The sequence below is a fragment of the Podarcis pityusensis genome (assembly GCF_964106645.2).
Source record: "Podarcis pityusensis genome assembly, chromosome: 7".
NCBI classification, from domain to species: Eukaryota; Metazoa; Chordata; class Lepidosauria; order Squamata; family Lacertidae; genus Podarcis; species Podarcis pityusensis.
The window spans coordinates 47773612-47790899 of NC_138031.1; the positions used below are offsets into that span (position 1 = coordinate 47773612).

The 17288-nt window shown below is 41.5% G+C and overlaps 1 protein-coding gene across 15 annotated transcripts in view; it reads right to left on the minus strand.

Moving 5' to 3' along the window:
• The window catches only part of DLGAP1 (DLG associated protein 1), a 307198-nt gene that overhangs the window by 85355 nt on the left and 204555 nt on the right, over positions 1-17288 (minus strand). For all 15 annotated transcript variants that reach the window (XM_081013083.1, XM_081013091.1, XM_081013086.1 and 12 more), the window contains one exon: positions 12565-12779. In XM_081013083.1, the coding sequence (XP_080869209.1) occupies positions 12565-12779 (215 nt within the window). The remainder of the gene's footprint in view (positions 1-12564; positions 12780-17288) is intronic.

Below are 17288 nucleotides of genomic sequence, written 5' to 3' on the forward strand. Positions count from 1 at the left end.
TCATTCGGCTCTAGCCTCCTCCCTCAGTTTGCATTGGAAACAGAGCACAGGAAAGAAACGCTGAAATATTAGAAACATTTTTGTTTTTCTTAAAAACTTTTTCTCTGCGTCTTGATTAAAACTTGGTAGGGCTGCAAAATGGCAGGCTAAAACTACTGCCCCGTAACTCATTCATCAGCTTTATCCATCTTCCCTATGTTGCAATGGCTTTGTTTTGTTTAGAACGTATTTGGGTGTCATCATGAAGGTGGATGGTAGGCTTGGTAGAGCTGCTGCATGGAGGCAGGATAAAGTTGCCACATCCAGCCTGTGGCTATTCGTCACCTGTTGGTCATATCCCATTCACTATTAACGATGGAATTATGGCTGGAAATGACCCAAATATATTCTAAACAAAAAAGGATTGCCTCTGGGACAGAGGAAGGATTTAAATCTAAGCAAATTAAATTGCTGATTTAGTTTTTGTTTTAAATCAAGTTTTCCATTTGCAATTCATATATTTCCTGAACAAATATGCATACTAATTGTGCATTTTAAAATGTGCATACTAATCAGTGGCCATGACAAGTAAAAACATGTTTGTTTGCAATGCATTTCAAAAACCGTTGATCATTCTGCCCACTTGTCATTTCCGCTACAGAATTATATCTGGTTGGAGAGAAGAAGGGGAATTAATTGATTTCTGTTTGTCTCTCTCTCTTTTCCTGTGCACACATGCAAGGATCCAAAGAATTAAGATAGGCACTGTATTATGGAGGTGGTCTGAACACATTTTATCTCTCCTGAAATGAAATCAGAACGCAGAAAATGTATATTCAAACTACTCCCAACTCACTTGAAAATGACTGTCTGCCTTCACCCCAAGAAAATTGTCAAGTAATCATTTGAAGAGCCCAAAACTTTCCAGAAGTGCAGAACTTTCCAGAGTAACAAAAGACACAATAGCTGGAATAAGCCTCAAGTTTACTAGTCATGCTGGCTTCATACAACAGAGTGATCAAATGAACTCTCTTAAGGATTGAGGGAGAAAGTGGGGTGATGTTAAGTGATCAGGCCCTCAGCCAATCAATTCAGCAAATATGAGAAGAGGATGCCTATACACAAGACTATGCAAAGGGACTTCTATGGAGGAAGTCTACATGCGTATGTCAATATGTGCACAGGACCCCTTTGCACAGGTGAGGATAATGGTGGCCACCAGTTGCATCAGCGGTGGGACCAGCCCATGTGATGCTCTCTTACATTCTTTTAACATATGGCTGGGTTCATCTGAACCCCCTAACTTTTAGGAGAACCAGTGTGAAAAAGTTGGGCTTGAGAAGATGATTCACACCCAAGCTCATGACTTGAAATCCAGTTAAGGAGAACACTCCTCTAGGAAGAAGTCTGTGCAGTATGATGAATATGTATTCCACCGAATCTAATCACTGAACATACTATTCATTGACGTCCTGCAAGAAAAGAGAGGCTAATGACTGATCCGACACCCAATGAAGGAAGAAATGTAGAGAAGAACCCTGCACAAAGCATTTATGGAACCACCCTTGACATTCAACTAGTATTTTGGTTTTTTTCCCCTTACCATAATACTACAGCCACAAATATTTGACTAATTTCTTCAGTAGCTGCTCAATAGTCAAATGTTTAGCCCAAAGCTGAGCCTACAGGGGCATCTAATGTGGATTGTCAAGACGTAATAGCCACAGATATATGCCTGAATAATTCCCTGCTGTGGGTGTCTTTTGTGGGAGCCAATTACAAACATGCTGTCTAAAAGTATCCAGAGAGAAAACTGTTCTTGAAGCAGGAACATCACACTTTTGTTTAACCTTTAAAATCTGTTCTGTCTATCCTCCCTGGAATTGCAAGGGACCATCTGCTCATGTCTTAACTGCTCATCCTTTCAACACTCAGCACGCAGGTCAAACTATGGCAAATGCAGAATATGCCTCACAAGCACTTTAAAGGTATGCAGAAGAGGAGCATACTGTCCTGAATGTAAATAATGTAAACAAACATCTCAAAAGTAATGGCAAGAGTTACAACGGAGCATTTACATTAAGGGGAAAACTACATGCAACTAAAGGCTGCTTTTTCTCTCCAGAGATGATATATGATATGATATAAAATATAGGGACTTGTATCTTTTATCTCTCAGATAAAAATAGTTTGGGAGAGCTGTCTCCAATATGAAAGAACTCTCTCTCTCTCTGATTATCTGGCAGTTAGTACTGCAAACCTTCAGGAATAATATTTTGCTCTGATGCAAATAGTTCTAAAAACCAAGGTATAGATTTACAAAATTAAAAAATAAGTTTTGTATCATGTTTTGTATTATGCTATAATTTTGTCATTACCAAATGAAGGGAAAGGATTAATGGCTGCCAATGACCCTCCTGCAATTTGTACTTGAGGTTAAAGAAACTTCTGAAAGCAATCTATAAACTCCTCTATATGAAAACGTAAGAGATCTTTATCAACCCTCTTGGACCTTGACACAGACTTGTACTACACAGGTAACAACTTGCAACTTACATGCATTTAACTTGTGCACATTCAGCTTTATGCACTTGGCAATTTAAAAAAGGAAAGGGGGCAGGGTTCTGGGGAAAATGACTTTGGCAATTCCACCCAACATTGAAGCTAATGTGTTATGACCATACACAATTTTGGCTTCATACACAATCCCTGGAACATTACCCCTGTAGAAGTTGAGAGTTGCACGTATTGCTATTTCACAAGAGAAAAATAAAAGCCCTACATGGAATCACCTTCCTTACGGTTGCATGGTCTCAAGGAGAGACAGGAACAGAAGGGAAACAATCCCCCCCCCCCATTTGTACCCCTTTGTTCAAATCAGTCTTCCCACTTCTCTTGTTTTATGCCATCTTCAAAAATACTCTCAATCTAGGTGTATTGCTTCTGTTCTTTTTAAGATGTGGCAGATGCTGGGCAAGCAACCTCTACCTTCTAGTGCTCTTACACCATACAGTGGTACCTTGGGTTAAGTACTTAATTCGTTCCGGAGGTCCGTACTTAACCTGAAACTGTTCTTAACCTGAAGCACCACTTTAGCTAATGGGGCCTTCCGCTGCTGCCGCGCCCCCGCCACGCGATTTCTGTTCTCATCCTGAAGCAAAGTTCTTAACCTGAAGCACTATTTCTGGGTTAGCGGAGTCTGTAACCTGAAGCGTATGTAATCCGAGGTACCACTGTAATTAACTTTGGTGGATCATTTTATGGAACAAGAAGCTATTAAAGTTGCTTGCAATGAAAAGAACAAAATCCCCCAATATTATTCTCTGTGTGATTTGGTCAGTGGGGGGTGGGGAGTGAAACAAGGATCTTCAATATCCCAATCCCTTTGGAGTTAACTTTTCTTTAACAATCCGTACTTTTACAGTTTTCAAGAAGTCTTCCCCAGCCTGATGCCTTTCAGACATGTCAGCTGGGACTGATGGGAGATGTAGTCCATCTGAAGGCTGGGAAAGGCTGCACTAAAGGAAATTATATGGTGGCCATAAAGAAGCTCTTGTATAAAGTGTTATTTCAGCATTTAATTAAGCATTTAATGTATTTATTTCAAGTAACATTTTGTAAAGTATATCTGATACCACTAAGAAAAAAATATTATTCCATCTTCTTGGCAACATGAGGAAGATAAAAACCCAAGTTTTTATTGCTTGGAGCACTACAAAAACCTGCAAATATACTTGACCAGAGATCACAGAGCAGGCCAATTTCCAAAATCATTGTCTATATAATGCCTTAGAGAGTCTGTACTGAATGATACCCATGCTCTCTTCAAACAAAAACTTTTCATGTCCCACTGCTAAAAAAATTGCTACTTATTCATCTATTGTTTTGGTGTGCCTTAATAATTCAGCTGCATTATTTATGGTATTATTTAGTAATTATTTAAATATTTTACGTCAATGACAAATGCCATTTTGAAACTTCTCCTGAAAAACATTGTATTTGTTGAAGTAAAAAAGAAACAGCCCGGAACCAAAAATTATCTCAGCATACTAGGGGGAAATGTCACTTCAGTTTTAATTTGGGGAGGAATGAAAGCAAGATGCATGAGGTCCTGGGAGTTATTTTACACTTGCAATTCTTCAATTTTGCCAAACAAAAGATCACAAGAAGATTCTGAATTATTACTGAAAGGGGAGTTTGGCAGGCAAGTGCCTAATTAACACAGACTTCATTATCACTATTTTTGGTGTGAAAATAATAATAATAATAATAATAATAATAATAATAATGTCCTTGAACTTAATTCCAGGATTGTTTGCAGGGTAGTATTCCTGACAGGGTAAAGGTGAGCATGCATTAAGACATTATTCAAAATTGCATCAAAGCAAAATATTATTGCTGAAGATTTGCAGTGCTACCTGCCAGATATGCAGAGAGAGAGAGAGAGAGACAGACAGACAGACAGACAGACAGACGTAGAGTTCTTTCATATTAGAGACAGCTCTCAAAACATGTAAAGTACAGAGAGCTTCCCTGTCACCCTGCTGAGTAAAAAAAAAACATGGCTGCCAATCTGGTTTCATTAAAATAAAAAAGAGGTTTCAGGGATTGTTCTGGACAAGGCTGCAAGCGCTCACAGATGACAAAATCAATTAAAATTAGCTGGACTCTGTGGACTCCCATAGGCATAGCTTTGGGATCACAAGCAATAGCCTTACCAGGTATTATGGTATGTCAGGATAATAGCCCTGACAACCGAAGATTATTTACAGTTTCATTTCTTTTCAAAGCCAGTTTTAAAATCCTTTAAACAACCAATAATATTTTTGTTTTTTGTGATCTTTGTTTAGCAATATCAAGGAATTTTCTAGTTTGTATATGAAGTGGGTGTTTACACTACTGGATAACACCCACTTCATATACAAACTAGAAAATTCTTGAATATTTTTTAAAACTCTTTTAAAAAAGCAAATACTGTAACAAATACCACATACCACTCTGCAAAGAATATAAATGTATTACAGTGCTTGAAAATTAATACTGTGCCTGCTGCTATGGTTGCAAATCAGAAAAATAATGGTTGCTAATCAGAAAAATACATTTATGGTCAGATAATGTTTTCAGCGCAGCCACCAATGCTTCAGCCATGTAAAAATGTTAGAAATCAAAATTTCTAGCATCCTGTTTTCTTGGATCTCAGCTAACTTCTTGATCTCATTCTATATCTGCATATTGTTACAGATCTGTGGGTGCTAAATGCTTGGGTTTAATAAATGTTCGGATTTAATTGGTATGTTAGGACTTGTAATAGCTCATGTGGATTTGAGATGTGGGTTAGCTACTGTTAATATATGAATAACCTAGGCACACTTCCTGGGTTGTGTGTTGGACATTATAATCCCATAGAATCAACAAGTGTAGCAGCTAATTAACTCAGGTAATTTCCTCGTGAGGTGACCCCTTGGAGATAAGCCATTTTGTTGTTGTTTAGTTGTTTAGTCGTGTCCGGCTCTTCGTGACCCCATGGACCAGAGCACGCCAGGCACTCCTGTCTTCCACTGCCTCCCGCAGTTTGGTCAGACTCATGTTTGTGGCTTCGAGAACACTGTCCAACCATCTCGTCCTCTGTCGTCCCCTTCTCCTTGTGCCCTCAATCTTTCCCAACATCAGGGTCTTTTCCAGGGAGTCTTCTCTTCTCATGAGGCGGCCAAAGTATTGGAGCCTCAGCTTCACGATCTGTCCTTCCAGTGAGCACTCAGGGCTGATTTCCTTAAGAATGGATGCGTTTGATCTTCTTGCAGTCCATGGGACTCTCAAGAGTCTCCTCCAGCACCATAATTCAAAAGCATCAATTCTTCGGCGATCAGCCTTCTTTATGGTCCAGCTCTCACTTCCATACATCACTACTGGGAAAACCATGGCTTTAACTATACGGACCTTTGTTGGCAAGGTGATGTCTCTGCTTTTTAAGATGCTGTCTAGGTTTGCCATCGCCTTTCTCCCAAGGAGCAGGCGTCTTTTAATTTCGTGACTGCTGTCACCATCTGCAGTTATCATGGAGCCCAAGAAAGTAAATTCTCTCACTGCCTCCATTTCTTCCCCTTCTATTTGCCAGGAGGTGATGGGACCAGTGGCCATGATCTTCGTTTTTTTGATGTTGAGCTTCAGACCCTATTTTGCGCTCTCCTCTTTCACCCTCATTAAAAGGTTCTTTAATTCCTCTTCACTTTCTGCCATCAAGGTTGTGTCATCTGCATATCTGAGGTTGTTGATATTTCTTCCGGCGATCTTAATTCCGGCTTGGGATTCATCCAGGCCAGCCTTTCGCATGATGAATTCTGCATATAAGTTAAATAACCAGGGAGACAGTATACAGCCTTGCCGTACTCCTTTCCCAATTTTGAACCAATTAGTTGTTCCATATCCAGTTCTAACTGTAGCTTCTTGTCCCGCATAGAGATTTCTCAGGAGACAGATGAGGTGATCAGGCACTCCCATTTCTTTAAGAACTTGCCATAGTTTGCTGTGGTCGACACAGTCAAAGGCTTTTGCATAGTCAATGAAGCAGAAGTAGATGTCTTTCTGGAACTCTCTAGCTTTCTCCATAATCCAGCGCATGTTTGCAATTTGGTCTCTGGTTCCTCTGCCCCTTCGAAATCCAGCTTGCACTTCTGGGAGTTCTCGGTCCACATACTGCTTAAGCCTGCCTTGGAGAATTTTAAGCATAACCTTGCTAGCGTGTGAAATGAGTGCAAATGTGCGGTAGTTGGAGCATTCTTTGGCACTGCCCTTCTTGGGGATTGGGATGTAGACTGATCTTCTCCAATCCTCTGGCCACTGCTGAGTTTTCCAAATTTGCTGGCATATTGAGTGTAGCACCTTAACAGCATCATCTTTTAAAATTTTAAATAGTTCAGCTGGAATATCATCACTTCCACTGGCCTTGTTATTAGCAGTGCTTTCTAAGGCCCATTTGACTTCACTCTCCAGGATGTCTGGCTCAAGGTCAGTAACCACACTACCTGGGATATACAAGATATCCATTTCTTTCTGGTATAGTTCCTCTGTGTATTCTTGCCACCTCTTCTTGATGTCTTCTGCTTCTGTTAGGTCCTTTCCACTTTTGTCTTTTATTATGGTAATCTTTGTACGAAATGTTCCTTTCATATCTCCAATTTTCTTGAACAGATCTCTGGTTTTCCCCATTCTATTGTTTTCCTCTATTTCTTTGCATTGCTCGTTTAAGAAGGCCTTCTTTTCTCTCCTTGCTATTTTTTGGAAATCTGCATTCAATTTCCTGTATCTTTCACGATCTCCCTCGCATTTTGCTTGCCTTCTCTCCCCCACTATTTGTAAGGCCTCGTTGGACAGCCACTTTGCTTTCTTGCATTTCCTTTTCATTGGGATGGTTTTAGTTGCTGCCTCCTGTATAATGTTACGAGCCTCCCTCCATAGTTCTTCAGGCACTCTGTCCATTGTATCTTACCGGCCCAGTGGTTTTTCCTATTTTCTTCAGTTTAAAGGCAGTGATCCATGAAAGGGATAAGCCATTTAGGCAACACAAAGGGATGAAAAGGGCAAATCTCATTTGCAAATGTATTGGTTTCCTCCCTCTCTCAAGGGCTAAGTGTGAATAGGTGCGACAAGCTAATCCACTCTAGTAATGAGCTCTAGCACATCAAAGGAGGGATATTCCCCTGGGTTAAAAGAGAGACCAGAATTTAGGCTAGCACAGAAGCTATGAGGTTAGGGCTGGGGTAATATAACCAGCAAGCACAGAGGGAACCATTATGGTGGGTTGTGCGCTGCAATGCAAGAGAGATTGCAGAGAAAGAATGGTGCTGGGCTTATTGTTGCCGCCATGATTTCCTCCACTGAAAGCTCCAGGTTGTATATATGTGTAAATAAGCCATATATCAGAAAGACACTAGCCTCTGCATAATTTTTCAAAGGAAACACTAACCCTTGGTCGCATGCCTGCAACCTCTATAATTTCATCCAGCTGCTAGGGAGATATTGGGGTGGCTTGTAACACTATGTTCATATTTGCTTGGGCAAGTACAGCAGCATCTCCATGGAAATATATACTTCACAATGTATTTCTCACAAGCAGAAGACTGAAGAAGAAGAAAACTCTTGCATTTTCAGAATTTCAATAATGCATAAATGAGCAGGGGTCTTGAATGCTACGCGGCCTATGCCTCACTGCCTCAAGAAGCCCTGCCCACAGCCACAGCCTGCTTAAAGATCTCCCTGCCCAACCCTTTTAGCTAATTGCTAGAGAGATGGTGGCAGTAGAAACAGGATATATTAACTGTAATTTATCCCTCCAGGCACCCATGTGTGTGGGTTGAACAGAGTCTCAAAATTCCATCCTTGGAAGCAAAATTAAAAACATAGGAATTAGGTTGTAAAACCTTGTTTTGAGCAAGTCCAGTTATGAATTAAGCTGGCTTCTGCCTTCTTACCTCACTTCACAAAGAATCAGACAACAGCCTGGGAAGTAAGTGTAAAAATATGACTTACTTACTTATAATCTTGCATTGCTCCACAGCCATGACAGCAGTAAAAACCATGCAGGTAAAATACTTATATTTACAGTGTAACAAACTTCAGGTATGTGCCTAAAGCTGGAGCAAGTCTACATCCAGTGCTGGTCAAAGGAAGAGAGAGAGGAACAGGAAGTACTATACAGTGGTACCTCTAGTTGCGAACGGGATCCATTCCGGAGGCCCATTCACAACGTGAAAAGCCCGCAACCTGAAGTGCCATATCTGCACAGGTGCGATTTGGTGTTTGTGCACATGCGTGAAGCACGATTTAGTGCTACTGCGCATGCATGAGTGGCGAAACCCGGAAGTAACCCTTTCCGGTACTTCCGGGTTGCTGCGGGACGCAACCTGAAAAAAAGTAACATGAAGCAAACATAACATGAGGTATGACTGTACGCTCCTTCCTCTCCAGAAGAGGAGGGGAAATTACATCACACGGAGCCCTCTATGCCAACTGGATTTCTATGGTCTGAATACCTGCCTATCAGAAATACAGCTCTGTGGACTTAGACCCTTCTCATGCTAACTAGCAAGTATATAAATTTCTTAGGTTTGGCTGCTAATCTCCCACAGATTTTTATGTTACCCCTATAAATTCGTATATATTAATAAAGAGTGCCTTTTTTTAGGAAATAGTTTCGGACATAATTTTGTTAATGCTGGTTAACATGCTTTGCTCTTCTATTTATATAATGAACCCCCCCCCCCCAGGTAACTAATTTTTTAATCCTGGACAGATTTTTTTCCAAATCAATTTTAATTATAACAGCTTTCTTGTTTGAAAAACATTTAAAAAACACCACCACAGGAAAATTCTGCCAGCCGAAAGAAAGAAACAACTTCTCATTTCCTAGTAGGATAATAGGAGCAGAGCAGCGGAGGTGTGGATTTCATGATCAGAGCAAGCTGTGTTTTATTCAGAATTTTAACCACAACGTTCAAAATGTGTTCTTTAACCACATGGAAACGATGGCATGGTGAACAGCTTGTAGGAGGGAGATTGTGAGGTAGGATTAGAAAGGGATGGGGGTGAAATTCAGGAGAAACAGCCTCTCCTTATATAAGTTGACTATTGCAGAGCTCTGATTTTATATTTTGCTACTCATATATAAAGCAGCAACAATAAAGAAATTTTCTGTTTCCCCACCATTCCCCCCAAAAAGAATGAACAAGAACAACTGGATGGGTGGGAAAGCATGACATTTAGTACCTTTATGGGGCAGAAATTACTGTAAGAGCAGGAAAGAATATTCCTACAGTGGATGAAAAAAAAAATATGAAAAAAATGTGGGTTCTTTACTCATGGCTTAATTTTTTTTTTTTTAAGTATTAAAAGGACAGAGAGGGCAGTGTACAATAAAACACTTCCCATCCAAAGTCTTACAGTAATTATACTTGTAATATATCTAATACAGTGACTTCTAACTGGGAAAGTAAGATCCAACCCCAGTGGATTTAGGAAGTTCTGTGAACAAATGATAAGAACTATGCATGATTTGTCCCCTCTTTTGAGATCAAGAAGGGATGCTCCATTTTTGTGTGGCAGAATCTTCTCAATGGAAGCCTAACTCATAAGGAATGAGAACCAGAAAAAGCATTCAAGTCCAAACAGAGTATAGAACATGAGTCGGCAAACTAAGGCCTGGGGGCTGGATCTGGCCCATGGACGGTCCAGGAATTGCCGCATGGATTGGCGTGGGGATTCTGATTGTTCGGGCTGCACCATTTCTTCCCCCCTCTCACTCACACACACCACGGTGGCGCCTCCTCCCTCCCTCCTCCTGGCTTCTCCTCGCCCTGCCTAGAGGAGGAAGGGGGCTGGACTTTGTTGAGCCGCGGTTGGCTGACTGCCATTTTAAGCAGCCCCTTTCCGGAGCCAGCCCTTTTGCGCTGCTCATTGTCCCGCTGCCGCCAGCCCCTGCCGCTCGCAAGGCACAAGTAAGCAGCCACCGGGGCTCATCCAGTGCTGTGGAGAAGGGAGAAGAGAGTCTGGGGGGGGGGATTTCCCCCCCAAAATATAGTCCAGCCCTCCACAAGGTCTGAGGGACAGTGGAGCGGCCCCCTGCGGAAAAGGTTTGCTGACCCCTGGACTACAGAATATAAGGTTTCTGGAAGTATTCCCTCTACACTCATAGCTGCAGAGTATAGCTGTTCAGCACAGCCATCTTTCCTAGAATCTATTCTGGGCACCATGTGCTTCACTGTTTGACAATGGCAAACTATAAATTAAACAAACAAGCACCCTTTTATTAACCTGAAGCTTGCTGACAACTTGACACTGTTTCTGGAAAAGACAATTCACCTACTATAGGACTTGTTTAACCAGCGAACTACTTTATTTTAAACACTAGAGTAGGTATATCGTGGAACACTGAAGAACACAGATCATATCACGTTACTGTGAGATTATATAATTGTGGTAACACAAGGATTTTGCATCTACCTTTTTTCTGGGCGTTTTTGATTACCATCTTTTTCAAAATGGGCAACTTTGTGCCATGCAATTATGACCTGAATAATATTCTGCTTTACTCTGTTTTGGGAGAATACCCAACCTGAAACATTGCAGAGCCTTATGGCATGCTTCTTAATCATTAGGTAGAGTGAGGAGGTCAAAGAGGTGCTGGAAGCCATCCATCCAGACTGTGCCCCCTAAGCTAGTCTCTGCCCTCAGGAAGATGTTGTCTTGTTGCTAATGTTGAAATAAGTTTCAAATGCCAATCTGATCACCGTCTGTACCTGGAATGCGGGGAAGGGATCTTGTCCATTGCCCGAGGCAGCAAAATGTCTCAGGTCAGCCATGCCCAAGAAAATAGACAGCTGTCAGCAAGCAGATACCTTAACTCACACAGCACAAACTAGAGAAACAAGGTTAGCAGTATAAGGCATGAAAGCCAAATTTAGCTTCCTAAAGTTTCCTCCTCAGTGGGCTGATTCACCATGGGCTGATTCACTTCAGTCTCATGGTGAAAAGAGAAAAAAAACTGGGATAATCTGAATGTACAGGCCTTGTCTTTCTTAAATTCCTCCTACCAGAAGAGGGAAGTTGATCATCCTGAACATTTGTCTCTAGGGTCAAGGGTACAACAGTTTTTTGGGTTTTTTTAAAGTGCTTCTGCCTACAGCCTACGTTAAACCTAAAATATGAAGTGTTAATTTTATTCATTTATAAAACGAGCTCAAGTGGATCCTTTGAGGCAGCTGACAGTCACAAACTGAAAACATAATGTAGCCATCTACAAACATAACAGAGCAACAGAGGGGAAGATTAAACCATTTCAAAAAGCTATGGAGGGGGTTGTCTTTCAAGGTAGGAAATTCTACAGCCTGAGCGCTGCAAAGGCCTCTATCAACTGCTAAGGCATCTATGCTGATTCCCAGGCAACTGCAGTGCATGGCAAAGCCTTGGACAAACGATAACAGTATAAAAACGCAAACACAATTGAACCAACCTGTATATCATTTATGTGACTTATCAAGGAGCTGTGATTTGATGTAACCAAGCCGGGTGCACATACATAACATATACTATAACACCCAAGGAAGAGGTCATTTTTAGGGGTGGTATGCTGCTGTCTAACAGGCCTAGAATACATAGGATTAGGTCTAATTTCACATTCCTTACTCGTGCTAAGTTCTGCTAGAATAATAGTAGAAATGGTATTGAAGGGTTTCAGAATGTGGCAGACACCACCTCCCTACCTCTGCAAGGTATTATGACACCTAGTCTGAAATATACTGAAACATACAGTATTGGTAAGGCAGGCATACCAACACATAGTTGGAACACCATAGTTGATACCTCCTACTCACATGGGCGTAGCCAGGACTTTTTGGGGGGGCAGTAGAACTGATGTGATTGGTCAGTTAGTTAAATATTTTGCTTGTTTTACTTGATCTAGGGGGGGCAGTTGCCCCTCCGGCTACGCCCATGCCTACTCAATCCCTATTTGCTAGTGCAGAAATGTTATTGAATTGGTCATAGTTTGAATTTCACTATTGTTAATAATGGTTCTTTCTTAAAATGTCTCACTTGAGAGTGGTGAGTTCTGTAAGTGATGGCTGGGTGGCCTTGAGATAACTCTCCCTTCGTGCAGCAATCTTTGGAGATGGCTTTGGGCTCGTGTCCGAGTCCCCACTGTCTTCATCCCCCATGGCTTTGATGTAACTGCCACTACGCATTCGCCGGCATGGGATCTCATCATCTTTGCCATGTGGAGTATACCCAGACCATTCATCTTGAGGAACCTGTAATACACACAAAATGCAATGATTTTTTAAAAATTCCTCCATGTAATATAAATGGATTTTTTAAAATTTTGAAATAAAGTTTAAAATACAGGCAACAAAAAGGAAGAGCACACCTAACAGTATATCAAGTTAACTAATTTAGGGGAGAAAGAGAACTGACTACAGCCCATAATACATCATGAAGGAGCTTGTGCAGCATTTAGAGCAAAACTTGTAGAAATAATGTAGCCAAATAATAGTAAGGAAAAAATGTACATATAAGCAGTTGTATATAATTGGAAAATGATCAAATGCTTGAAGTGCCTTCACATAGGAAAAAACCAAAAACAAACCAGAAACCCTGGCATTGTAACATCTTTAAAAACTGAGAGCAAGTTTATTTATATTACTCTACTGCTCTTTAGAGACAGGGACGCGGGTGGCGCTGTGGGTAAAAGCCTCAGCGCCTAGGGCTTGCCGATCGAAAGGTCGGCGGTTCGAATCCCCGCGGTGGGGTGCGCTCCCGTTGCTCGGTCCCAGCGCCTGCCAACCTAGCAGTTCGAAAGCACCCCCGGGTGCAAGTAGATAAATAGGGACCGCTTACTGGCGGGAAGGTAAACGGCGTTTCTGTGTGCTGCGCTGGCTCGCCAGATGCAGCTTGTCACGCTGGCCACGTGACCCGGAAGTGTCTCCGGACAGCGCTGGCCCCTGGCCTCTTGAGTGAGATGGGCGCACAACCCTAGAGTCTGTCAAGACTGGCCCGTACGGGCAGGGGTACCTTTACCTTTTTACTGCTCTTTAGAAGGTTGTTTGGGAGTCCTCTAATTGTGTGCTCTACATGACTGCTGTTGTAAACAATTGCTTCAGAAGGTCTTTATGCAGGAATCCCATGTAATTAGATCCAAAATGATGAAGAAGCATAGTTTTATTAGAAATTAAAGGGAATATGGAGAAATTCCTCCCGGTAAAAAACAACCATGCACTGTTGGACATTCCCACCAAAAGTGAAAGTATGAACCTATCTATCCACATGCCCTTCCAACAATACTGATGGTAGTTATATATATTGGATGAAGCCCTGCAGGGCTAATGTAGCACATACTGACAACCTTGTACTGCTCTTCTTTCGTATTTTTATTGATTGACATGGCTGCAAAATAGGTCCAGATACAACACCAACCATCTTATTCCAAAGATTCACTCAAGTCATTTCCCTCTGCTCCCACATAGGATGGATTGTCATCTGCAAACGGCATTTGGAGTGTATTATAAATAGATTATGTCAGAGCTTTAGCTGAAGAAACAGCAGCTTCTGGGAAGGATTCAAAAGAAGTGAGTGGGTGCTTGGTTGCCTGCTGGATACGAGTCTAGCTAAGAAAGTGACGTAATTGCAGGTACTGCTACAAAGACAGAGAAAATTGTATAGGAGAGATTTCCCTTTATCCAATAAATCAAACAATCCTTATCCTCTCACAACTATTCAAGTGTGACGCACTTGGAGACTGTTGTGTGCTGCACGGGATGATGCAGAACTGACATTAGCAGAGATAATTCCTCTTCTTTCTCAGTTTATAACAAAATTCGGTCATATTGAAAGAAGAGCTACTCTGTATGCAAGAGGAGTGCTTGCAAAATATAGGCCCAGTTTGCAAATAGTGCTAAACCAAACCATGGCTTAACACAAATGAGCAAATGTGTGGGTGCTTCCTCCAGTCCTGCTGTTGCTCTGTCTGGGTCTATGCCATGGTTTGGCTCAGTGTCATGTCGAAACCAGGGCTCATGAGCCAGGCAGCACTGGGTAGCACAGTGGCAGGGGTATGGGAACGTGCTGCAGCAGCTATCCTAAGTCCAGGAATCTACATGTTTGCTCATTTGTGCCAAGCCATGGTTTGACTTAGTGTTACCTGTAAACTGTAAATGTTACAGTTCTGGATGCACTCAAAAAGCTCTAGATGAAGAGTAGTTGCCCTGTTCCTTGGAATTATAGAACATGCAATTCTTATACAATATGACTCTCCAATGCATGCGTGGAAGATTTCCTTAAAAAACAAAAGAATTGAGTAGCCGCAGCTTTCATTAGCCAGTTCTTACATGGAGACTTATAATGTTTTTTACACAAAATAGTTAATTTATAAAAATTTTGGTTAAGCAGATAAGATACGAAGATTCTAGTAATCCAAAAGCTACATCAGTCTGGCATTCTAATATCTTAGCTGCTGCTTCTATCAGCCAGGAACCACTTCACAATCTTGGAGAGGCTATGGAGAGGCAATGGGATGCTCCCTTGCAGCTGTAGCCATCACCACCTCCATTGTCAGGGAGAAGCGCCGGCTCATCCTCCTGCTGTACTCAGCAGCAGCAGCGCTGGTGGAGGTAACAGGGACATTCCTGGATCAAATCAGAAGCTGGGATGGCTTTTGCAACTCTGGGACTGTCCCTGAAAAATCAGGACACTAGGAGGGTATGCATTTCTTTCTTCTCACACGTTTTCAGCTTACAAGGCAACTTAAGCAAACTCATGGTAGTTCACAAAGAAAATATGCTACTTCATCTTTTGATCAGAGGGCAGGAGAAAGGTATGCAAAGAAGTCCCTGTGCCAATCAACATTCAGTCACTTCTGCAGCAACTGTGCTAACCCTTTGAGACAACATTAGACTATTTATCTGTTGTTGTTTACTTTTCCAAAAATCCCAAAATGAGCAGCAGCAGAAACACCGACACATCTTTGTTTCCTCTAACTTGAATTTTACAGTTGTTTGATTTATACTGCTGGGATTAAAGCAACAACACTTGCAATAAACTACCCGAAGCAGGGGTGGGGGAAGACGGACAGAAAGGAAACCTGTTTTTCCTCCTCTCTGATTCCTTCTCCTTCAAGAACTACTTGTTGGTAAAGTACGAAGATTACCTCCTTTCAGGCTTTTACTTCCTTATGTTATATGCACATTAACGCTTTTAAAAACCTGTACCAAACCTCTCAAATGTTATGCTATTCTTTCATTATTAGTAAAGCTGGGTTTGTTTTAAATTTAGCAAAAAGATAGGGTCATAGAGTTGGAAGGGATTCTAAGATCTAGTCCAACCCCCTGCAATGTAAGAATACGCAGCTGTCCCATACAGGGATCAAACTTGCAACTTTGGCATCATCATCAGCATGCTCTAACCAACTGAGCTATCCATATTTAGCCTTTAAGTTTTAGTTATGTCTCAAGAACAACAGACAAAGTCTAAGAAAGGCAGAGGGCCTTCTTGGTAGTCACGCCCGCCCTATAGAACACCCTCCTGTCAGATGTCAAGGAAATAAACAACTATCTGACTTTTAGAAGACTTCTGAAGGCAGCCGTGTTCAGAGAAGTTTTTAATGTTTGATGTCGTATTGTGTTTTAATTTGTTGGAAGCTGCCCAGAGTAGCTGGGGGAACCCAGTCAGATGAGTGGCATATAAATGATTAATAATGATGATGATGATGATAATGATGATAATAATAAGTCCAAACTTATATCAATAGTTTTGCTTACGGGGGGGGGGGGCTAAAAAGTAGGTTTGGCTTAGCAGCCAAGCAATGTCAGCATTCGGGACTTTCGTTGCTTTAAACTCTGGGCATATGCAAAGGAAGGATGTTATCATGCACTTGAAGAGAAAAATATTGAGACAAACTTGGGTTTGGGCTATATTACTTTCACAACCCAATGGCATTCTAGAGCCTGTGGTATAGGACAGTGCTTCACCATCCCATGTGCATAAAAAGGTAGATTTGTCTCAGTACCAATTTGGAGAAGGCAATTTGTGTGGAGAAGCCAACTGAGGAGAAGCCCTAGCAGAACCGAAAAGACCAAGAAAACCAACTGGAAACAGATTACAATTCACAAAAAGGATTACATTTCAGAGAAGATTTATTTGCAGTTTTCACTGTCCTCCCTATTTTTGCTTGTTACAGGATCCCTAGCCTGGGTCCTTGGTATGTGTACTTCTTTGAGTATACATTTTGTGTGTGTACTCTATGAAGAAAGGTTTAGTGGTAGGATTATTCCTTCATTCCAATTTCTATTCCTCGTTTCCAGGGTTATTCATTAGGGAGAAGCACCCTTACTGTAACATTTTGTCAGTAAATAAAACTTTGAACCCTTATTTCTTGTCTGGTATTCTTGCTTTCCCTTTTTGCAAAGAAAGGATCCTGCGCCAAGTGTCTCAAACCTGGTCGACCTTGGTATGCATAGCAAGGCTGTTGTTTAAAGTTCACAACCCAATTCCACTACAAACTGGGTCTGTAACAGCATGTGCTAGTAGTGTTAACCTATTGGCTCCATCTTGGCCATAGGTAAAACCTATACTCAGAATGGCTGTGTCTGTCATGAGATACCTTGCCTTTTTATCCTTTCAACCAGAAGTCACACCAGACTGTTTCTGTACACTGCTGCAATTTATTTACCAAACTCCAACATACACAGTAGCTACCTGGACCAAATATGGACCGTTCCAAAATTAAGCAGAGAGTATGGACAGCAAGGGATGGGATTTGTTTGTGG